The sequence below is a fragment of the Magnolia sinica genome, chromosome 16, assembly GCF_029962835.1.
Source record: "Magnolia sinica isolate HGM2019 chromosome 16, MsV1, whole genome shotgun sequence".
Lineage (NCBI taxonomy): Eukaryota > Viridiplantae > Streptophyta > Magnoliopsida > Magnoliales > Magnoliaceae > Magnolia > Magnolia sinica.
In genome coordinates this window covers 6,651,868-6,676,983 of record NC_080588.1, presented here as the reverse complement: position 1 = coordinate 6,676,983, position 25,116 = coordinate 6,651,868, and the positions used below count along the sequence as shown (strand labels likewise).

The following is a 25,116-nucleotide window of genomic DNA, read 5'->3' as shown; positions in this document are numbered from 1 at the left end:
GGCCCACCATTATGTTTACTAGCCATCCAATCCGTTGAGAAGGTCATACGGACCTGGAATGAAGAGGAAAACAAATTTCATCTTAATCCAACACTTCTGTGGCCCAGAAAAGGAGTTTCAAGGGCAGACGTTCAATACCATTATTTCCCGTGATGTGGGCCACCTGAGTTTCAAATCAGGCCGATTTTTAAAGGGGGCCCACTTCAAGCAGGGGCCCCACCATGGTGTACATTTGTCATCCAATCCGGTCCCACGTGGGGCCCACCATTATGTTTACTAGCCATCCAATCCGTTGAGAAGGTCATACGGACCTGGAATGAAGAGGAAAACAAATTTCATCTTAATCCAACACTTCTGTGGCCCAGAAAAGGAGTTTCAAGGGCAGACGTTCAATACCATTATTTCCCGTGATGTGGGCCACCTGAGTTTCAGATCGGGCCGATTTTTGAAGGGGGCCCACTTCAAGCAGGGGCCCACCTAATGATTGGATTGGATGACAAATGTACACCATGGTGGGGCCCACGGCTGGGACCGTGGGTCCCTGCCTAACCGTCCACCCGCCAGCAGCAGCAGGCGCTACCTGCGTCTCTGACAGCAGCAGCGTCTGCTGCATGTATTTATTTATTTATTTTTGAAATCACGAAATATCATGGTTTTTCATGTATGGGGCTTGCATCAGTGGAATCTAACCCTGCTATTGGGTCCCATGGCTTAATACAAGGAAAACAAGCCCAATATTGAATATATTTTGATGGATAAAAATTGTAGTTGGTTTTTCAACGGTAACCATCACAGTTTCTCATGCTATGTCCCACCAGATACTCGGATCAGCTTCGTTTTTTAGCTCAACGCCTAAAATGAACTCGAGAATGGAATGGACGGCGTGGATTGAATACTTACATTAAGGTGGGCCTACATAAATGGCCCACCCAATAAGCTTTGGAAAAGCTAATATTTGTGTTTTCCCAGTTCACGTCCAGCGTCCCAGTGATGCTGGACGGTTGAGCATAGCACATGCACAAGGTGGGCCTCGCTCCAGTGGGCCACCAAATGGATGAATGGTATGGATAAAACATACATTAAGGTGGAATCCATCCAGGTGGGCCACACCACTATATCATCATAAATCAAGAATAAAAGAAAGAGAGGGAAAGAGAGAGAGAGAGAGAAAGAGAGTGGGACACGTGTGATGGAGGGCTCCGCCACTATGAGCCCTCCCTTACATTCAATCATACATCAAGTGGGTCCCAATACATGTGGGCCCACTAAAACAAAAATCAATGGTGGAGATCCTTTCTCCACCAAATGTAAGGTCTAGATGACCTCTTTTCATGTAAGGAAAATAAACATCATGATGGGGTCCATGAAGAATCGCCCCATCATAGAATGATCATGAGCATCAAAGTGGTCCATCGGCCACATCAAGGGTCCAAAGTGAGATCCACACCATCAATCGGAAGGGCTCACTTGGCCCATTATGAAAACATGAAAAATCTATCATAATAAGCACCCACTGTCGATCTCCTTGATCCGTTGGAAAGCCGATCTCCTTGTGATTTACTTTGAGGGAGGGAGATGAGGTTTGAATGGCTAAGATGAAGGTTAAAGGGATGAAAAAGTAGGCCATACAAATCACATTTTTCTCTCCATGGGAAGGCTTGGACGTGGGATTTTCCTTGCTTAGGAATGTGGGTTTGAAAAATGAGAGAGAGAGAGAGAGAGTTGTAAGGAGAGAGGGAGCAGCTTAGGTAGGCCATGATTACTTATAAGGGAGGGTGGCTAGCAATAAATGTTTGTAAGAAGGCTAGGGGGTAGGGTGGCTATAGCTAGGGTAGGATGGTTATAGCTAGGGTAGGGTGGCTATAGCTAAGGTAGTGTGGCTATAGCTAGGGTGATGTCATCCATCACCCTCATGATTACCTAGAGATTGGTGTCACATGGGATGGGTGGGTCTCGCAATATGCGGTCCACGGCCATTATAATGCACGGTCCACATCTTATGATCTAAGTGTCGAGTTGGCGCACGAGACACGGCGTTAGAACCGCGGCGACGGTGCGGTCGCAATGGTACATGGCTCGGATTAAGCTGACTCAAATCTATAGGATATGGCTTAGGATCACGTGCAAACGTCGATTATAGGTCACAGGTTATCAAAATTCGACGGAAGGATCGCGGTAGTCGACGAAACAGTACGGACTAGGATACGGGTCTTACAGCTCTCCCCTCCTAATAAAAATTTTGTGCTCGAAATTTGCACTACCATCGCAGCTAACCATAACTCATATGGAAATAGAAAACATAACATCATATATAATCAAAAAACAGTACAACATACAATCAAACATCGAAAAGATGGGGATAACGCTCGTGAATCTCCACCTCGCGCTTCCAAGACACCTCATCCACACTATGATGGCCCCACTACACCTTCACCAAGGAAATGACCTGCTCCTTTCGATCGAGGATACGAACTGGCTGCTCAACATAAGAAGCATCTTCACGAACCTCCAATGGCTGCCAATCAATAACAGGCACGATGTCTGACCCACACTTCCTCTACATAGTGACGTGAAAAACGTTGTGGACGCCAGACAACTCAGATGGCAAGGCAAGTCGATATGCCACGGCGCCAACGCACTTGGTGATCTTGAAAAGTCCTATAAATCTCGAGGCAAGCTTGCCCTTTGCTCCAAAACGAACCACACCCTTCATGGGTGAGACCTTGAGATACACATGGTCCCTAACGGCAAACTCCAAGGGACAACGCCGACGGTCAGCAAAACTCTTCTGCCGGCTCTGAGCTATGCGCATCCTCTGCCTGATGATGTCGATAGTCTCTGACGTCTGCAGCACAAGTTCGGGACCTAGGAGACGCCGCTCTTCAACTTCGGTCCAACAACTTGGAGATCTACACGGTCTGCCGTATAATGCCTCAAAAGGAGCCATGCCAATGGTCGCCTGATAGCTGTTGTTGTACATGAACTCAGCCAATCGCAGGTGCTCGTCCCAACTACCTGAGAAATCAATCGTGCAGGCCCGAAGCATATCCTCAAAGATATGGTTGACCCTCTCGTTCTGGCCATTGGTTTGCGGATGATACGCTGTGCTGAGCTACAAATCAGTGCCCATCGATCTCTGGAAGCTCCTCCAAAATTGAGATGTGAACCTCGGGTCTCGGTCTGAAATGATCGAGACAGGAACACCGTATAGTCTCACGATCTCATCAACAAACATCTTGACGAGCCGGTCCATATGCCAAGTCTCACGAATCACAAGAAAATGTGCCGACTTCGTCAGACGGTCCACAACAACCTAGATGGCGTCATGACCGCACTGTGTCCTCGACAAACCCATGACAAAATCGGTAGATATGTGCTCCCACTTCCACATTGGGATGCTCAATGGCTGTAATAGACCAGAGGGTCTCTGATGATTGGCCTTGACAAGCTAGCATGTGTCACACTTAGCCACAAAACTGGCTATCTAATGCTTCATCCCCGACCAAAAACATTGACTCCTCATATTGCGATACATCTTCGTCGAGCCAGGGTAGATAGAAAATCGCGATCGATGTGCCTCAGTCATAAGATCTCGGCGTAACTCAGGAATATCCAGAACACATAATCGGCCTCTGAAGCGAAGTCCACCATTAGACCCAATCTGCCAATCTGTCTGACTCTCAGATGCTACCTCTGCTCGGTAATCCTGTAATGACTCGTCTGTCTGCTGAGCCTCGATCACCCTTGCGACAAGAGAGGGTTGAATCGACAGGCTCGATAGCTGAACGATAGAAGACTGCAGACCAAACTCGAAGTCGTACTCTGCTATATCCTCGAGCATCCTCCACTCCTGAATCATCATGTGCGCCACCAGGCCTCTTGGCTGACGGTTGAGGGCGTCCGCCACCACGTTCTCCTTTCCCGGTTGGTACTGGAGATCAAAATCATAATCTTTCAGGAACTCCATCCAACGCCTCTGCCTCATGTTCAGCTCGGACTGAGAGAACAGATACTTCAAGCTCTTGTGGTCGGAGAAGAGCTCGAACCTCACCCCATAAAGATAGTGCCTCCACACCTTCAAGGCGAAGACAACTGCTGCTAGCTCCAAATCATGCGTGGGATAGTTCAGCTCATGGACCTTGAGCTGGCGAGATGCATAAGCCACCGGCTTCCCATGCTACATTAGGACAGCACCCAAGCCGACTCGCGAGGCATCGGTAAATACAATAAATCCATCACTCCTAAAAGGAAGAGTGAGGACAAGAGTGAACGTGAGACGGTCCTTCAGCTCCATAAATGCTTGCTCACAAGCGTCACTTCAAACGAACTCGGCACTCTTCCGGGTCAACCTGGTCAACGAGGCTGCAATGCGAGAGAATCCCTCAATAAAACGTCGGTAGTAGCCCGCCAAACTAAGAAAACTGCGGATCTTAAACGCGTTCGTGGGCTGACCCCACTGACGCACAACATCAATCTTCTCGGGGTCCACGGCGACACCCTGCCTCGTCACCACATGACCGAGGAACTTCACCTCCTCCTGCCAGAACTCGCACTTCTCCAGCTTCGCGTATAGCTGGTGTGCACGGAAGGTCTGCAATGTAATCTCTAGATGCCGCTCATGCTCCTCACGAGTCCTCGAGTAGATCAGAATGTCGTCGATGAACACCACAACAAACTGGTCGAGATACAGACGGAAGACCTCGTTCATCAACTGCATGAACACTACGGGCGCATTGGTCAGCTCGAAGGACATGACCTAGAACTCAAAATAACTATAGCGAGTGCTGAAAGCTATCTTCAAGATATCCTCATCTCGAACCCGAACCTGATGATAACCGGATCGCAAGTCTATCTTCGAAAAGAACTGCGCTTCCTGCGGCTGATCAAACAAATCATCGATCCTCGGAAGCGGGTACTTGTTCTTGATTGTGACCTTGTTGAGCTCACGGTAATCTATGTAAAGCCTCAACGAGCCATCCTTCTTCTTTACGAAGAGTACCGGCGCTCTCCACGGAGAACTGCTCAGACGGATAAATCCTAACTCACGTAACTCATCCAGTTGCTTCTGTAGTTCCCATAACTCCAACGGTGCCATACGATACGAGACCTTTGAAATAGGTGTGGTACCAGGCACGAGATCAATCTGGAACTCAATGTGCCGACAAGGTGGTAACCTCGGAATCTCCTGGAACACATCGGGAGAACTACAAACGACCAGCAGTTGGTCGATACACAAAGCGACAGACTCCTCAACGACGCATGATAACAGGAAAGAAAGCTGCTCTCCTTTGGGCTTGGCAACAAACTGGAACTCTAGCACACTGGGTATACAAAACGTGACTGTCCTCGCGGAGCAGTCTAATATGGAGTGGTACTCGGTGAGCCAATCCATGCCGAGGATAACATCAAACTCGGACATCGACAATACGAATAGGTCGGCAGACATGAAGATATCCCTAATCAGAATGGGGTAAGATACGCAAAATTGGTCTAATACTGCAGTCTTCCCTAAGGGCGTCGATACTGACAAATCCTCACGGGCAGACTCCATCGGCAAACCGGTCGATCGACAGAAATCAGCAGCCACAAAGGAATGTGATGCACCAGAGTCAAACAATACACGTGCAATGCATGCAGAAACAGGGAGAGCACCCTCGACGACCCCTCCTGATGACTGAGGCTCCTACTGGGCAGCATAAAATCTGCCTTGGGCCTGTTGGGGAGGTACAGGTCCCCTTTGAGGTCTCTGCTGATGTTGTTGCTGCTATGGCGGCCTGATCTGCTGCCTCTGCTACTGTGAGGGAGGCCCTGGAGGCTGGTGCTATGATCGTTGTTGCTGCTATGGTGGCTGTCGTGGGGGCTGATGCGGTGTCCTCGGCTGCTGCCGCTGTGGATGGGGACACTCATGAATGCGATGTCCTGTCCTACCGCACCCAAAGCAAGTACCTGCGAACGGTCCCGGAGGTGATACTGGGGGTACTGCTAGTGCTCGAAATGCTAGGCGGGTCGTACGTCACTGCTGTGAACGATGCTGTTGCTGGGAACTACCAGAGGGTGCCTTTCTTTTCTGATCTCCTCTCTAGTCATGGGCTCTCTGCAAACTGGCCCAATCTGACTCATAAATCTGTGCCCTCTCCACGATCTGCTCAAATGTCAAAAGCAAGTCTCCGATCACACGACTCCTGAGGGCAGGATGCAAACCGTTCTCAAAACGGTGGGCCTTTCGTCCCTCATCATCAACAAGATACGTCACGAATCTCGATAGTGCGACGAAACGTGCCTCATACTGGGACACAGTCATGTCTCCCTGGACCAGTGTCTCAAACTCTAATGTGCGCTGCTGTCGCATATGCTCGGGAAAGAACTTTCGGTCAAACAGGTCCACAAAATCCTCCCAGGTCCACTCAAAACTGGCCGCTACCGATCGGGCTACAGATGCCCACCAATGTTGAGCCTCACCCTGGAGAAGGAATACAGCTAATGAGACTCGCTGTTAGGTCGTACATTTCATGGTGTCGAATATCTTCTCCACCTCGGAGCACCATATCTCTGCTGCAGTGGGGTCTGGCTCACCCCGGAAATGCGGAGGATCATGCTGTCAGAAGTCCTTGAGAAGGGCGGTCGCACACTCCTGCTCAGCCTCGGCTGGTGTCACAGTGGGAACTCTGCCCCTGAAGAATAGCGGTCATCGCCTGAAGCATCTGCTGCACCTGGGTGGCACTCACGAGTACGGTCGGATCCGCACCGGTCTCAGGTAAGGGAGTGGCATCCTCGGGCTGAAAAGCAGGGATATCTAGTGGTGGAGCGGGAGTCGCAGGTGGTAGAGCGGGAGTAGCAGGTGGTGGAGCGGGAGTCGCAGGTGGTGGCGCGGGAGTCGCACGTGGTGGAGCGGGATTCGTTCGGGTCGATCTTCTAGCCATTACGTCCTACAGGAAGGAACAAGGGCCTATCAGCCTTGAGAATTCTCGAAGGTATAAACGTTAAGAGTCTAAATCACTAAGTTATTCAGGCTCAGAACCTATTCATTCTAAGTTCATAGAAGATATGTGATGTGATCCTTAGGTATTCCCAAGTTACGCTCTGATACCAACTTCTGTCATGCCCCAAACTCAGAAAACGGGGTCATAAAATTTTTGATTGTCGAATCCGGCGCTGACAGCCTTTGTAGTGTCCCATTCTCGGATCCCGGTACTTGCATACCAGATTTCGATCCTGGGATCCTACAAGGAGGATTTTCAGTATATATATATTTTTTGTAATAGAGCATAACCATAAGTATAACCAAGTCACAAAACAACATAACTATATATCCACTATATCAAAAACTTTTAAGTACAATACAGAAAAAGGAAATACAAGGTGATCAAAAAGCTTCAAAATGATCAGATGCGTGCTCCTGCCTCAACGTTGCTGTTGTCCAACGACACCTGCATGCAATGGTCGTGCATAAGTTTACAAAAGCTTAGAGGGTAATGTAAATGTGTGCGTAAGGCAAGCGCCAAGTGTGCAATATCAGAGTAATGGAAAAATATGCGATAAGTCCATGAATGCTATTAGCTGTACTAAAGCTATGTAATGTAAGGCATGAATGCTATCGACCATACTAAGGCCATGCGATGCGAGGCCTATGTAGCCAAATGTCATATGCGAGATGCAAAGCAAGCGTGCCAATACTCATCAAGTACACATATCAGTACAGTTCCTCTCTGTATATCACCGGGGTCTAATACACCTCACACTGACTACCTCCTTCCTAGCTGCATAGTCAAGCAAGTGGAAGAGACCACACTATTCGCCTGACCAGTAGTCTGCCAATACTACCCGGCTCGTCGATAGCGGACTCATTTGCGAGCTGGTCAAACTCAGCCTAGCTTATAGCCTCCTCACTCAGGCGGATAAGGCCACACCCCCTTCCAACCAACAACAACACAGTGGGAGATGCGGCCTATTGGTATTCGGCACTGGGCGCTCGTGTATCCACTCGGTCTAGACATTGGAGAATCTCCTAGTACCAAAAAGGTTCTGAGATTTTCACCCAAGGACATCCTAAGTGCCCATAATCATAGAACCAATATTTTCGGTATCCGATATGACCATCCATGATGCGCCTGTGGAGGCCACGGCCCTGATGTCGCTAGGGCGTGCAGTGAATCACGACACACAATGCGACATGCGTGAGTCACACCGTCAGTCATGCAACAATCTCGCGCGTACCACCCGCTCATGCAGGGCACTCCATCTCATAAGGAGTCCCGTAAATGTCTCAGCCCAACGGCTTATGCAATGATCAAACATTCTTCATATCAAGCATACATATGATGCGTATGGGCATGAATCATGGATATATACTAAGCATGTTACAAAGTGATGAACCATCAACAAGTACAGGCGTACTAATGGGCCCTAGGGAGAGTTATAATGCGGACATTTAACCAATATTATTCTTACAACGTGGACGTCAAACCAACATTGCTCCTAAGGCATGGCCCGCCATAAAATATCATTACCCAAACCATAGGCAATCACACATTGCAGTAGACCTATATACATCTTATTGGGCCTAAACCCATAGGCCTTAGATACATCAATGGGCCATCTCATATGGGCCTTATATAATTCAAGTGGGCCGCATCAATGGGCCTTATGTACATTGCAATGGGCCATAACCCATGGGCCTTGAATATAGCACAATGGGCCTTATAACATGGACCTTATATTCATATCAAGGTGGGCCTCAACGGCCATAAATACATTGAATGGGCCTAATCACATGGGGTTTATGTACATCAGATGGGCCACACCAATTGGGCCCCATGTCTATTCTCAAGTGGGCCCCAATAACGGGCCATAATACATCAAGATGGGCCTAATCCTATGGCCTTATATTTATACCAAAGTGGGGTCCACTTGGACTATAGATCTGTCTTATTTTTAGTCTCAAGCCTGTAAAAATAGCTTTCAAAATGGTTGGACAGTTGTATGCAACACAAGCATCATGGTGGGGGGTCCACATGAAGGCCCACCATCCTGTATACTATATATAATATAATATATAATTTATATATATAATATATATATATACAATATTGTATATAATATTATATATATACACACACATGCACACACACGCGCACACGCACACACATGCACGCGCACACACACACCGTCCCCTGGACGGACGGTGTGAATGAAACCCATACATCACTGTGGGTCCCACGTGGGGCCCACCATTATGTTTACTAGCCATCCAATCCGTTGAGAAGGTCATACGGACCTGGAATGAAGAGGAAAACAAATTTCATCTTGATCCAACACTTCTATGGCCCAGAAAAGGAGTTTCAAGGGCAGACGTTCAATCCCACTGTTTCCCGTGATGTGGGCCACCTGAGTTTCAGATCGGGCCGAATTTTGGAGGGGGCCCACTTCAAGCAGGGGCCCACCTAATGAACGGATTGGACGACAAATATACACCATGGTGGGGCCCACGGCTCGGACCGTGGGTCCCTGCCTAACTGTCCGCCCGCTAGCAGCAGCAGGCGCTGCCTGCGTCTCTGACAGCAGCAGCGTCTGCTGCATGTATTATTATTATTTTTTTGAAATCACAAAATATCGTGGTTTTTCATGTATGGGGCCTGAATCAGTGGAATCTGACCCTGCCATTGGGTCCCATGGCTTAATATAAGGCAAACAAGCCCAATATTGAATATATTTTGATGGATAAAAATAGTAGTTGGTTTTTCAACGGTAACCATCACAGTTTCTCATGCTATGGCCAACTAGATACTCGAATCAGCTTTATTTTTCGGCTCAACGCCTAAAATGAACCCGAGAATGGAATGGACGGCGTAGATTAAATACTTACATCAAGGTGGGGCCTACATAAATGGCCCACCCAATAAGCTTCGGAAAAGCTAATATTTGTGTTTTCCCAGTTCACATCCAGCATCCCAGTGACGCTGGACGGTTGAGCATAGCACATGCACAAGGTGGGCCTCGCTCTGGTGGGCCACCAAATGGATGAATGGTATGGATAAAACATACATTAAGGTGGAATCCATCTAGGTGGGCCACACCACTATATCATCATAAATCAAGAATAAAAGAAAGAGAGGGAAAGAGAGAGAGAGAGAGAGAGAGAAAGAGAGTGGGACACGTGTGATGGAGGGCTCCGCCACTATGAGCCCTCCCTTGCATTCAATCATACATCAAGTGGGTCCCAATAGATGTGGGCCCACTAAAACAAAGATCAATGGTGGAGATCCTTTCTCCACCAAATGTAAGGTCTAGATGACCTCTTTTCATGTAAGGAAAATAAACATCATGATGGGGTCCATGGAGAATGGCCCCATCATGGAATGATCATGAGCATCAAAGTGGTCCATCGGCCACATCAAGGGTCCAAAGTGAGATCCACACCATCAATCGGTAGGGCTCACTTGGCCCATCATGAAAACATGAAAATCTATCCTAATAAGCACCCACCGTCGATCTCCTTAGTCCGTTGGAAAGCCGATCTCCTTGTGCTTCACTTTGATGGAGGGAGATGAGGTTTGAATGGCTAAGATGAAGGTTAAAGGGATGGAAAAGTGGGCCACACAAATCACTTTTTTCTCTCCATGGGAAGGCTTGGACGTGGGATTTTCCTTGCTTGGGAATGTGGGTTTGAAAAATGAGAGAGAGAGAGAGAGTTGTAAGGAGAGAGGGAGTAGCTTAGGTAGGCCATGATTACTTGTAAGGGAGGGTGGCTAGCAATAAATGTTTGTAAGAAGGCTAGGGGGTAGGGTGGCTATAGCTAGGGTAGGGTGGCTATAGCTAAGGTAGGGTGGCTATAGCTAGGGTGATGTCATCCATCACCCTCATAATTACCTAGAGATTGGTGCTACATGGGATGGGTGGGTCCCGCAATATGTGGTCCATGACCATTATAATGCACGGTCCACATCTTATGATCTAAGCGTTGGGTTAGTGCACGAGACGCGGTGTTGGAACCACGGCGATGGTGTGGTCGCAATGGTACTTGGCTCGGATTAAGCTGACTCAAATCTACAGGATATGGCTTAGGATCGCGTGCAAACGTCGATTATAGGTCGCAGGTTATCGAAATTTGACGGAAGGATCGCGGCAGTCGATGGAACAGTACGGACTAAGATACGGGTCTTACATACATTCAATGTGGGCCTAACTGAGTTTACTTAGTACAATGGGAGCGTACTGACTAACTCGATACGCAATCCGATTACGCTTGCTACGCTCCACAATGATGTTTTATTTGTCATACATCATGTTCAATACCCTCCGTCTTCATCGGAATATGTATACACCAAAACCCCATATGTGGGAGGGAACGTAGACATTGAAGGAGGGAACCTACACATTGAGTGGGACAAAGATGAAATTGAGCGGGGCAAATATGAAATTGAGCGGGGTAAACATGAAAATTAGTGGGGCAAACATGAAATTGAGTGGGGGAAACTAGAAAATCAAGTTTTCTAGTTTGCCCCACTGATTTTCTAGGAAATCAGTGGGGCAAACTAGGAAACTTGATTGTCTTGTTTTTTCCGCTGAATTTCATGTTTTCCCCCTGAATTTAATGTTTCCCCCATTGAATTTCATGTTTAGCCCACTCAATTTCATCTTTGTCCCACTCAATGTCTAGGTTCCCTCCCACATATGGGGTTTTGGTGTATACATATTCCGATGAAAACGGAGGGGTATTGAACATGATGTATTTCAAATAAAACATTATTGTGGAGTGTATCAAGTGTAATCGGATTGCGTACTGAGTTAGTCAGTACGCTCCCATTGTACTAAGTAAACTTAGTTGGGCCCACATTGAATGTATGTAGTATATCCACACCGTCCATCCATTTTTCCATCTAATTTTAGTAGTTTAGCCCCAAATTGAAGCGTATCAAAAGATCAAGTGGATCATACTATGGGATTTAGTGGGCATAATGATTTCCACCGTTGAAACCATAGTGGGCCCAACAGTGATGTTTGTTTGTTATTAAACTTATTCATAAGATTATACAAACATGGATTAATAGAAAAAATAATTATAAGCTTGATCCAAAACTTCTGTAACCCTTAAGAAATGATCAACATTAGAAGTTCAATTCAAAATTTCATTTGGTGTGGTCCATTTGAACATTGGATACGTTTAGATTTATCGGCTCAAGCCATGAAATTATCTGTTAAGTTTGCCCCGCTGATTGTCTAGTTTGCCACGCTGAATTTCATGTTTGCCCCGCTCAATTTCATATTTGCAACGCTGATTTTCTAGTTTGCCCCACTGATTTTCTAATTTACCCCGCTGATTTCCTAGTTTGCCCCGCTGATTTTCTAGTTTGCACCGTTGATTTTCTAGGTTTCCTTGCTCAATTTCATGTTTGCCCAGCTGATTTTCATATTTTCCCCGCTGATTTCCTAGTTTGCCTCATTGATTTTCTAGTTTGCCCCGTTGATTTCCTAGTTTGCCCCGCTGATTTTCTAGTTTGCCCCACTAATTTTCTAGTTTCCCCCGCTCAATTTCATGTTTGCCCCACTGATTTTTATGTTTTCCCCATTGATTTCCTAGTTTGCCCCACTGATTTTCTAGTTTCACCCGCTTAATTTCATATTTGCCCCACTGATTTTCTAGTTTCCCCCGCTGATTTCCTAGTTTCCCCCGCTCAATTTCTAGTTTGCCCCGCTCAATTTCATGTACGGCTGAAAGTTGGGCGGGTTCAACCCGACCGACCCGTGACTGACCTGACATTAGGTTGGGCTCGGGCAGGATATATCGGGTCCGATCTCAAGCTTAGGCTATACAAACACTAACCCGATAAAACTTAGGTTGGGCTTGGGTTGAGGTCTCAGGTTGTCCGACCCAACCCGAACCCAATCAATATATTACTTACTTATAAATTTAATTAAGTGTGGATTGTTTGTGTAGAAGGTACACTAGTGATGTCGGGTCTCATTTGTCCACGTCATTTCCAAGGACTCAAGCTAACAAGATATGCCAGATTTCTCTCTCCCAAATAGATTGCGTGCTATGCTACATGACTTTTTAAAGGAGTAGTCCTATATTTTAGCTTGGTATTTTAAAGAAAAAAATGAAGTCCTTTATGATGAATAATCACGTATATAATTAATAAAATCATACATACAAAAAATAAGTCTTATATTAAAATATAATAAACTAATGTAATAACAAAAATATTAGCACGTATACACTCGACCAACCCAATCAACCCGTCGAGCCTTCTTTGGTTGGGCTTGGGTTGAGAATTCCCAAGAAAAGTTTGGGTTAGGTTGGGTCAAGGTTTAGGTATAGGAACCTTGGGTTGGGTTAGGGTTGAGCACCAACCCGAACCAACCCGCACGACTTTCAGCCCTAATTTCATGTTTGCCCTGCTCAATTTCATGTTTTCCCCGCTGAATTTCTAGTTTTCCTCACTCAATTTCATGTTTGCCTCGCTCAATTTCATGTTTGCCCCGCTGAATTTCCAGTTTGACCGCGAAGTGATTGAAATTGACCACGAACTGAATGAAATGGATTTTCGACCATCGATCCGATGGAATCTTGGAAAATAACTAGGTTGGTTGGCTAAATTAGCTTCTCCTATCCCAAAATCATATGTGGTAAGTTAAGTAAATCATTCTAATTCAGGAAATATGCTTGTTAAATAAATAGACAAAGAAATGAATTAAAAGATAGAAAATTATTTTTATATACTTATATATACAGATTTACATAATTATGTATTAAAGAAAAATGAATGGGAGAAAAAGTTCTCCATGTAAAAAATAAAAATAAAAAGTGAAAAAAGTGCATAACATTTCAATTATAGCTACAGTTATAATCCGTAGCCATAGGCCCAGCTCAGCCCCACTTCACTAGTTCCTTTTTTTTTTCCTTTCTTCCCTGTTTTAATCCCCATCGATTTTTGTGGATCCCATTATGAGGTATGTGTTATATTCAAACCGTCCATCTATTTGGCGAACTCGTATTAAGGCTTGAGATGAAAAATAAGCCAGATCTAGCTATCAAGTGGACCACACTATAAATGGCAGTGGGTAATTAAACGTCTACCATTGAAACCCTTTTAAGGGTTACAGAAGTTTTGTATCATTATGAAATTTGTTTTTCCTCTTCATCCACGTCTTTGTGACCCTATGAATGTACTTAGACAGGGAGGATTTTTCACAAACATCACAGTAGGCCCCACCTGAGTTCCCATCGCCGGACCGTCCGTATCTGCACGCCAGCCAGAAGAAGGCAGGGGTATTTTCGTCCTCAAATTCGGTGGCCGTACGAGGAGGTCTAAGTGCGTACGTTAAGTTTGCATTGCTTCGTAAAAACTAAAAACCACTGGATAAAAGGTGGGGTCCACAGTCGTAAATTTCTGGGCAAACGTACCAACATGACGTACATATGCATGATCTAAACCACTCATCAAGAGGGACCACAGTAAACATCCACTGGCCCAATAGAATAGATAAGAAAAAAAAAAAGAAAAAAAAGAGGGCCGGCTGATCAGGTTTGGTACATTAAACATCTGTCAATTTTTAGGCGTCCATTTCTCTCGTACACATGTGGCCCTCTTGATGAATGGACTCCGTGATACCCCACACACCTGTGCCATGTTAGTACTTGTCGCGTCTTCATGCTTTCTCTTGAAGCGTGTAATACCAACCCAGGTGCTGCGATGCATCTATTTTCTACCGTACACGCTCACAATTTTGAACCGTCCAATTTGTACGCCTATTTCTGGTGGATAATTGCTTAAAAATCCTATTTAACGTACAATCATCAGTTAAATTTACGGCGTCCACTGTTACTTTAAAGAAAGTGCCCAACTTGTTTCAGCCCCACCATGATGTTTACGTGCAATCCAATCCGTCCATCAGAGGCACCTGATTTCCTAGACTAGGGGTGCAAAAATCAGGTTGCTACATCATTCACATGGGCCACAACATAGGAAAACAGTTTCCAAGGAACACCAACCTTTGATTACACTGGAACCCTCCAAATAGTAAAATGGCCTCGGTTTTGGCACGATCCTTCATCCAGGCAAGAGGAGTCAGATGAATGGATCAGATTCCATATACAAACCGTACGTAGTATATATGGAGGAAAGAACAGGGCTAGAACCATCTTTGGAGGAAAGCCATGCGGGGAAGAAATTCCTTCCAAGTGTTATAAGTGTGCACATGGAACCATTAGAACCAGTGGACCAGTGGAACCGGAAAACCGGACCAGAACGGACCGAACTGCACAGTTTGGTTTGGTTTTAAAGTGAATCGGTTTCGGTTCCAATTTTGAAAATCAAAGAATTGATTAGTTTGGATCGGTTCTCGGTTCGAAGTTATGTAGAATTGAACTGAACCGTAGAATTGAACCGTGAAACCGATCTTTGAATCGGACCATAAAAAATAAAAAAATACAAAAAAAAACTTAACTCTTCATTCTCTTCACTCCACCCATGCTGTTGTGTTGCCCCCATTCCCTTCTTCTTCTTCTTCTTCTTCTTCTTCTTCTCTCTCTCTCTCTCTCTCTCTCTCTCTCTCTCTCACACACACACACACACACACACACACACACACTACAACCACCTTCCGTCCGCCACCCAACGCTCCGCTATCTCCCTCGATGGTTCTCTCTCTCTCTCTCTCTCTCTCTCTCTCTCTCTCTCTCCGTGATTCTCTCTCTCTCTCACCCTTTGATTATTTTCATAAATGTATTTTTGCACACCTTACACAATATCTAGACCATTCATCAAATGGATCACAACATGAATGGACATGGGCTAGATTATTAAAAAAAAACATGCAATTGGACTGGATTATAAAAAGCCCAGAATCGTAGAACCGATCCGGTTTTTATGGTCTAGTTTTGATTTGGTTATAGGGTACAAACGGTCCAGATCTAATTCCGATTTTCTTGGAACCGTTAGGAACGGTTCGGTTTTGGTTTCACCCCATAACTGGACTGAACCGACCCGTGTGCACCCCTAGAGAGAGAGAGAGAGAGAGAGAGAAGAATGGAATGGAGGCAGCACAACAGCAAGGGTGGAGTGAAGAGAATGAAGAGTATTTTTTTTATTTTTTTTTATTTTTTAATATATATGGTCCGGTTCGAGGTTCGGTTCCAAGATCGGTTCCACGGTTTAGTTTTATGGTTCGGTTCGGTTCTACATAAGCCCAAACTGAGAACCAGACTAAATTAATCGGTTCTTTGATTTTCAAAACCAGAACCAGTGCACTTTAGAATCGAACCAAACCGTATAGTTTGGTCGGTTCTAGTCTAGTTTACCAGTTCTACCAGTTCAATGTGCACCCCTAGTTATAACCATGCATCCAAACCATTTACATGAAAATAACATTTCTTCAATTGAAATCTTTACTAAATGTCTGTCTTTTAATACAAATCCAATTTCCAAATATTAAAATCCACTCCAATTGCATTTTACGCTAGTACAGAATATTTGATACTAAATACCTCCCATGAAAAAGATAATACTAATTGGTGTTAGAACGTGGCAAGATTTGATTGGTTTGTGAGAGATGACCATGCAAAGCACATATTCGACTAGTCTCATTTATTATAGTAGCACGTAGCCACATCAAAATCCTACCACGTCCAAACACCATCGCTATGCAATCTACATCACATAGATACTTTAAGAAAAAGATTAAAAAAAGGGCCCACCTTTTCTACATCGTCTTACAAACTTTGTCGTGGTCACTGAAGAAATGATGGCCATCCTCGCAACGGCCCCCACATTGGCCCCCACATTGGCAATGACCACGGGATCCACATGGCCTGGAATGATAAGTTGGGTTTGGTAGTCTGCAAGTGCAATCCACCGGATCCGGGCAATCCGGTAATCGAAACGGCCTACAGTAGCACACCGGTCCAATCGGCCCAATCAATATATTCACCGGTCCAGGTTCAGCTGTGGGAGTTGGAGTTGAAGAAGGTTTGCCATCCGGTTTTGGTGGGTTGTCAGTAGTTGTAGGTTTGCCATCCGGTTTTGGTGGGTTGTCAGTAGTTGTAGGTTTGCCGGATGGGGGCGGTTTTGGGATCTCGTAGTCAATAATGATTTTGCATCCGACCTTGCAATAGAGCTTCTTGATGAGCTTCTCCGGTTCGAACGGACCGGATATTGTCACCTTCTTTTGCTTCTCGTCAAAACTCTGGCTCTGGATTTCTTGAATTCTCGAAACGGGAAACACGCATCAGTAACTCACTCTACTTCTCATTTCTTGAGTGGCACACGTGTGAAGGACCGGGGCCACTCATTAGATGGATGGCACAGTTAGGATGGCCTGGCCTAAAGATTAAGTAAGGTCCATTCATCAGGTGGGCCACCTGTGCACTTTACAGACAATCGTTAAGATTTCGAGCAGAGCGGCAAGAAGTGGGGTTTGAACCAAAAGATTTCACGTGATAAAATCCGTCAACTGTATTTTTCAACCCTGTGATAATTTATTTATTTTTATTTGAACATGAAGGGTGATCATAACCTTTGTATCATCGCAACCTCTGTAAAATCTATTCTGAGATCTCTTTTGGGAATCCTCCAGCCAATGGGAGCTCTGTCTAATAAGCGGTTAGTATATCTGGAAAAAGGCCCGAATTCAACGGTTGTAATCCCGACTTGTAGGGGGCATCATGCCAATTGCCTCGGAAATGAGAAATGCGAGGTTAGTAACACGTGTAGGAGGCATCATGCCAGTTGCCTCGCACGCAGGAGATACGTGCCATTTATACTGGGGATGGCCGACTTTCTCATTCCCGCACTATATAATCAGCATGCACGCACAAGATCCGAGCTGTTCATATTGGGGATGGCCCACTTGCTTATTCCCGTACTAAAAAATCAGGCCACACATACTCTTATTGGCGAGTGAAACAGGACCGTCTGTTATTTTTCACTGTTTAAGTGTGGATCAGCCTGTCTGAGATACATCCGCAGCGGGCGTTACTTGATCAATGGTCCCGATTTAGCACCGAGATGCGAGATTGAATGGCCACTCTGGCGAGTAGATAACGCGTGTGCATGTATATCGATGTGAGAGAGAGAGACAGAGAGAGAGAAAGAGACAGAGAGAGATACCACGGAATTGGCAGAGAGCTTTTCTGATCTTCTTGTAGCAGGGATCGCAGTCAAGATCAACCTTCAACACCAACGTTGATACCTTCCATGTAGACATTAGAAAAGCAAAATCCAAGTGAGAAGGGGTTGGGAATTTGTAGTTTTATGAGACAAACACAAGGAAAATCATTGATAATCAAGTTACAGAAGGAGGGAGATGGGTAAAAGGGAAACCCGAGCTGTAAAACGGATATAATTGTAGTTTTAAATCGAACACAAGGAAAAATAATCAAAACCCAAATTAGATAAGGAGACAGTGGATACCCTGATCCATAGCTCAAGTGGTAGACTGAGTGAAGATAAGGAAAAAATAAAAAAAATAAGGAGATAGGTGGTCCTTTGAGAGAGAGAGAGAGAGAGGAAAATTGTAAACCCAAGCTGTAAAATGCCAGATAATTGTAGTTTTATATCAAACACAAGGAAAAATAATCAAAAACCTAAAGTCACATAAAGAAGGGAATTTTACAAATACTACTTAATTAATATAGAATTCTCATTCGATTACTTTCTTAGAAAGCTAACTCATTAATCCATATAATTATCATTCCACCGCCTTTTCTCCATTACATTTTTTAATGGTTCATTGAGTGGGCGTGCCAGGAAATAGGTCCACTGCTTGGGTGGATCCATTGTGATGTATATATAAAATCCACTCCAGTTACTAGATGCTCACCTCATATTAGGTGAAGGACCCAAAAATCACCCACTACATGATTAAGGCAGACCATACAATTGAAAACAGTGTACGGGGGGCAACATTCACCCTTCAAACTTAAACCATCTGAACTATGGATGGGTGTGAATTTTAGGCCCCGGGCCTAAAGTTTTGTGTGGCATCTAATGGTTAGAGTGGATTTCGTATGATCATCGTAGTGGCCTTGTAAAGATCATGGGTGGAGGTCTCTCCCAACTTATCTTTTGTGGCCCCACCTAATCCCAAGTCGGCTTGGATTTATCTTTTTGGGCCTAATATGGTACTACGTACATAAAATGGTCAGAGTAAATTTTGGTACACTCATCACAGTGAGTGTCACTAAAAATCAAATCCTTTCCCACAAACATCAGAGTGAATCCCACTAAAAATAAGTCCTTGTCCTCCTCTCCTGCTGCAAAGAGAGGCTATTTATATATAAAAAAAAAGAATTGCCTGGAGGCCACACTTGGTTTTGACAGGTATATCATAATATTTATGTAAGATTCACTCTAACCATTAGATATTTAATCCCATACTATGCTTAGAGACAAAAATTCAAGCTGCCGGTGATTTTAGTGGGCCACACCAAAGGAAACAATTGTAAAAAAGATGTCCACCCTTAATATTTATAGAGTCCATTGTGATAATTATACTAAATCCACTCTAACCATTAGATTTCATGCAAACATTTAGGCTTATGACCTAAAAATTATACCCAACTATGATTCATATGTGGGCCGAAATAATAGAAACAATTTGGAAGACAAGTGTTGGCTTATACAGTATTTCAAATCATGTGGTCCGCCTTAATAGTAGATGGAGCTGCTTTTTGGGTCCTTTGCCTAATATAGGTTAACACACCCAAATGGTTAGTGTGGATTTTACATCAATATCACTATGGGGTTCATCTAAGTCACTGACTCATTTGATGGTGCCGGACTAAGTGGAATGATAATTATATTAATTAATGAGGAAGCTCGTAACTAAGGTTGTGGAATGATAATTATATTGATTAATTTTGATTATTGAGGAATCTTTTATAAAGCCTTTTTGAAAAAAGTGCTGAAATGAAAGTGTCATATTAATTACTTAGTTTTTTGTAAAATTATCCAAAATGAATGTATTGCAGTTCTATAACAAGAAAACACCCAATTCCCAAAGATAATCAAAATAATTCGAATAACTCATCATCCTACACTGTTAACTGCAAATAGATCCAAGGTTAAAAAGGCCAAAAAAAAAAAAAAAAGAAGAAAAGAAAGGAAAAGAAGAAGAAGAAAACAGTTACAGAGAAACAAATTAAAGACAAAAAAATAAAGGACAAGAAACAAATAGTAATACGCACGTATGAAGAAATAAAACACATACTTAGAAAAGAAAAGGAAAAAGTGGTTCATCTTATACATCTTATATATGTATGCATGTGTAATGAAATAAGAAAGACAATGGGGAGGGATTTTACTGACTTTATCTGCCATTTTTCTTTGATTAGGAATGGATGAAGATTTGATTTGAAGTTTCTACAGAAAGATGGAGAGATGGAGATAGGAGAGTGGTGATTAACACGTCCCTCGCTTTCATTAAATAGGACATTGATGTACCTTGGCCCACCAATATACTTTGCGTGGCCATCTCGGGCAGCAACACGTGGCTCAACCACAAATGGAATGTGACGTCGGCAGCCCTAGGTACTCGACCGACGTCACACCGCTGGGCTGGTCCAACCACGTTGCACAGAGATGTTACGGTAGTTACGGGAGAACGGAAATGTGGTAATCCATATCTTGATTGCCCTGGTTGAAAGGCGATATCAGTAGGGACCGTTCATTTCCTGGGTTGAAAGGCGATTGATCAGTAGGGACCGTGCATCTAGTTTACATACTGTGAATGAAATAGTTCTACGTTTACATCAATAATACGTACCACAAGATGAATGGCTTTCATTGATACATCATACTGCCACGTGTACGTTGGAGACAACGTACCAGGTCGTCTCCCCACACGCGGACACCTAAAAGTCCGCGTGGCAGCTGTGCCCCACTTGGAATGACTTGGAAAAACGTTACATCTACTGATTGGTTGACACAGATTGGATCGACGCAATGGAAAGTAATCAACGTCATGCTGAACAAGCAGGGCTGTTAATGGGCCGGGTGGTGCCGACTGGCCTTCGGGCTTGGCTCGTATTGGGCCGAGTTTGGGGTGGTGCATCAGGCATGATTGTCGGGCTCGGGCCTAAATCAGGAGCCCAATTGTAAACGGTGGGACTCGGGCTTATCACCTTAAAAGCCAATAAACCCAGCCAGGTCGATAAGTCTTTTTTAAACCCCTTTTGTTTTGTTTTGTTTTGTTTTGTTTTTTTTTTTTTTAAACTCTCTCTTACACATGAGGCACACCAAAATACCATTTATCCACCTGGATATTCAGGGCTTGGGCTCAGGTGGACTGGGTCGGGCTTTATGAAAATGTTTTCGGTTAGACTCGGAATGGACTTTCAGGCCATCTCGGGCACTGGCTGAAATTACAGGCTGGGTTTGGATAGAGCTCTAGGTGGCCCTAACTTGGCCCATTAAGAGCCTATAAATAAGCTAATATAAATCAATTAGAGTTGAGAGGTTATTATTATTATTATCTTTTTGGTGCACTCATGTTGAGGGACCGCAGAAGCACATAGAAATGAATCTAGGATAGTAATCTAATAGCACCAAGCAAACAAAAAGAGAATATAACGATTAAACGCGTAAAAACTTTTTCAAGAAAAAAGTACGGCACAAAGCGATAGATATCACTATGAAAGCATAAATTATAAAGAAAAAAAGCTTACTTGAGTTGAACAACCTCGAATCTCACCCTTGCTACACCCATTGAAACCCTACGATAATTTAGAAAACCCTAGAATACCTCTTAATCCCATTTACACACACACACACACACACACACACACACACACACACACATATATATATAAGATCCCAAACGAAATCAGAAACAAATCCCGTAAATTCGTATCTTTGCGAAAAATTTGCGCAAAATCTGTCGCTGCCATCGAAACTAATCCATCGATGGCATCGAACTAACACCTCAATTGTCCAGAAACAAAACATAATTTTTAAGAAATTCTCGATGGCATCGAACACTCATCGATGGCATCGAACTAATTCTATCGTTAACATTGAAAAAGTACCTAGTTAGTCCAGTAACCAACTGAAGAAAATCAAGAAAATATCGATGAGATCAAGAATTATTCGATGCCATTGAAGGTGATATCGAACAGACTGTCGATGGCATCGACATACCCAGTAATAGACTCGATTTAAGACATCTATTACAACAATTTCCACCATATCTTTAATCATCAAACATGTAGCTTAATGTCCTCTTCTCTATCTCTGTTTTGCATCATAACTCCATCAATGCTTTTAGTGCACACTCCATCCTCCTTTTACACCATTACCAAGTCTAGAGAAATTGCACAGAACTTGAACTTCTCAACAGAAACCACCTTGGTGAGCATGTTCGCTGGATTCACGCTAGTGTGAATCTTTTCCAGAATTACGCCTCCTTCGACAAACACCTGTTGGATAAAATGGTGATGAACATCAACGTGTTTAATATATGAGTGATAAACAGAATTTTTAGCTAAATTGATAACGCTCTCACTATCACAATTAACTGACACGGCCTTCTACTGAAGCCCCAATTGATTTGTCATGCCTCTCAACCAAACACCTTCCTTAAACGCTTCTATCACTGCCATGTACTTTGCTTCGGTCATGGAAAGAACCACCACAAATTGAAGCTTCAACATCCAACTAATTGCAACACCCACTAGTACAAACTAGTAACCTGAAGTTAATTTTCTGTAATCCACACTACCTGTGCAGTCTAAATCCACATACTCAACAACTTTGCTCTTGTCTTCTCAAAATTTAAGATGTAGTCTTTTGTACCTCGAATGTATCAAAGTAGCCATTTCACTGCTTTCCAATGTTGCTTGTCAGAGTTTGACATATACTTGCTTATAATACCGATTGCCTCTAAAATATTCGGTCTTGTATAGATCATGACATATATTAAACTGCCAACCGCATTCGAATAAGGCACATGAGACATATCCTGCTTTTCCTCATCCATTTTGGGACATTGTTCTGAGGAAAGCTTAAGTGGTTCGCATGAGGAACACTCATCGACTTTCCCTGGTCCATCTTATACTTGATCAACACCTCTTCAAGGTATTTTTCATATGATAACCAAAGCCTGCTCTTCTTCCTGTCTCTATAAATATCTATATTGAGAACCCTCTTTGCAGCCCTCAGATCTATCATCTCGAATGTCCCTGATAACCGAGTTTTCGGTACGTCAATTTCAAACATATCATGATTGACGATCAACATATTATCAACATACAATACTAGGATAATGAATTTTTCATCACTTAATGTCGTAATAGACACAGTGATCGTATTCACTCATAGTAAATTTTTGACTCAACATGAAAGAATGTAATTTTTTATACTATTGCCTGGGCGACTGTTTCAAGCCGTACAACGACCTCATTAACCTGCAAAATTTGTTCTTTGCCCCTTTAACTTCGTATCCTTTTGGTTGCTTTGTGTAAATCTGCTCTTCCAATTCCCCGTGTATAAATGCAGTCTTCACATCCATCTATTCTAGCTTGAGATCGTATTGGGCAACCAACGCCAACATGAATCTGATAGACACCTGCTAAACCACCAATACAAATATCTATGTGAAGTTAATTCCTTCTCTTTAAGTATAACCCTTTGTCACTAGTCTCGCTTTATATCTATCATATTTCCTTTTGAATAACCACTTGCATCCGATCGCTTTTCGACTCATTGGAAGCTCCGCTAGCTCCCATGTGTGGTTCTTGTACAACGAATACATATCATTGTCCATAGTCACCTTCCACTTTTCTACATCAGGCTTATTAAGAATTTTCGTAATAGTAGACGTGTCCCCTTCATCTGTAATGAGGGCATATGCGATATTAGAATCATCCTTGTATCTTGCCGGTAACTTATGATCATGTGATGAGTTTCTTCTCATAGGTGGCTACTCCACCTACTCCTGTACCTCTGTCTGCGCATCTGTCTCTACCTGAGTATCATTTGTGTCAATCTGGACGTATATGGTCAACATTTCTAGTTCCTCTTGCTCCTCTCGATCATTCTTACAGAATAAAGAGCTTTAATCGAATCTGACGTCACGGTTAGTGTGACCTTACGTGTGACCTCGTCAAATAACCTGTAACCTTTCACACCAACACCATAACGAATAAAGATGATCCCTTTATCTTTACAATATTCATCGAATTCAGTAGAAGTAAACTCACATCTATTGTCAGTCCTTAAAACCTTTATTTTTCGCCTTAACTGCTTTTCCACCATTGCCTTTCATTGTTTGAATGTGGTAAAAACTTCGGATTTACATTTTATGAAGTAAACTTAAACTTTCTGGGAGTAGTCATCAATGAATGAGATAAACCATGACGACCCTCTAACGGAAACCTCTGGCGATGACCCTCATATGTCAAAGTGCACATAATCAAGCACTCCCTTACATACATATTTTCCAGATTTAAAAGATAATCTAGATTACTTACCATATATACAATTTTTTCATATATTTAAATTAAAATTATTAAAAGCTGGAATTAAACATCAATCAGAAAATACCTTCATGTATCGCTCGCTCATGTGGCCCAGACGAGCTTGCCACATACATGCAGATGCGGAATCTGCAATGGTCTCTGCTGCTCCATTTACTGAAGTACTTCCAATCAACCTATAAAGGTTTTCATGCCTCTATGCTCTCATAACCACGAGTGCCCCTTTTAAAACATTAAAGACACCATTAAGACCGATGAACTTGCACCCTATAACTTCGAGTGCACCAAGAGAAATCAAACTCTTCTTCACATCAGGAACGTACCTGACATCATTCAAGGTACGCTTTATCCCATCAAACATCTTGATGCGCATCGTACCAACAACCACAACATTATAGGCATTGTCATTGCCCATAATGTAACATCCAGAATTTTCATGTCCCGAATACGTATTCGTGCATGAGAATTTTGGGTGTTAATAATGTATAAATTGGATGCTTTAAAAATCGCACTATATATATATATTCATTTAAATCACATTTAGTTACATTCATGAAAGTAATCATTCATAAGAATAAAATTGTCTGTATTTATTGTTTCATATGAGTAAAAGGATATAACAAATTATCAAATGCCCTCTCAAT

General features: G+C 43.5%; 1 protein-coding gene across 1 annotated transcript in view; it reads right to left on the bottom strand.

Annotated features, from left to right (window-relative positions):
- LOC131229845 (protein PYRICULARIA ORYZAE RESISTANCE 21-like) overlaps positions 1–20,423 on the bottom strand; it is a 78,761-nt gene extending 58,338 nt beyond the window's left edge. The window contains exons 1-2 of the mRNA XM_058225889.1: positions 20,307–20,423; positions 18,108–18,189 (exon numbers count right to left, since the gene is read on the bottom strand). Coding sequence (XP_058081872.1) covers positions 18,108–18,189; positions 20,307–20,318 — 94 coding nt within the window. The 5' untranslated portion in view covers positions 20,319–20,423. The remainder of the gene's footprint in view (positions 1–18,107; positions 18,190–20,306) is intronic.
- Positions 20,424–25,116: the final 4,693 nt, after the last annotated feature.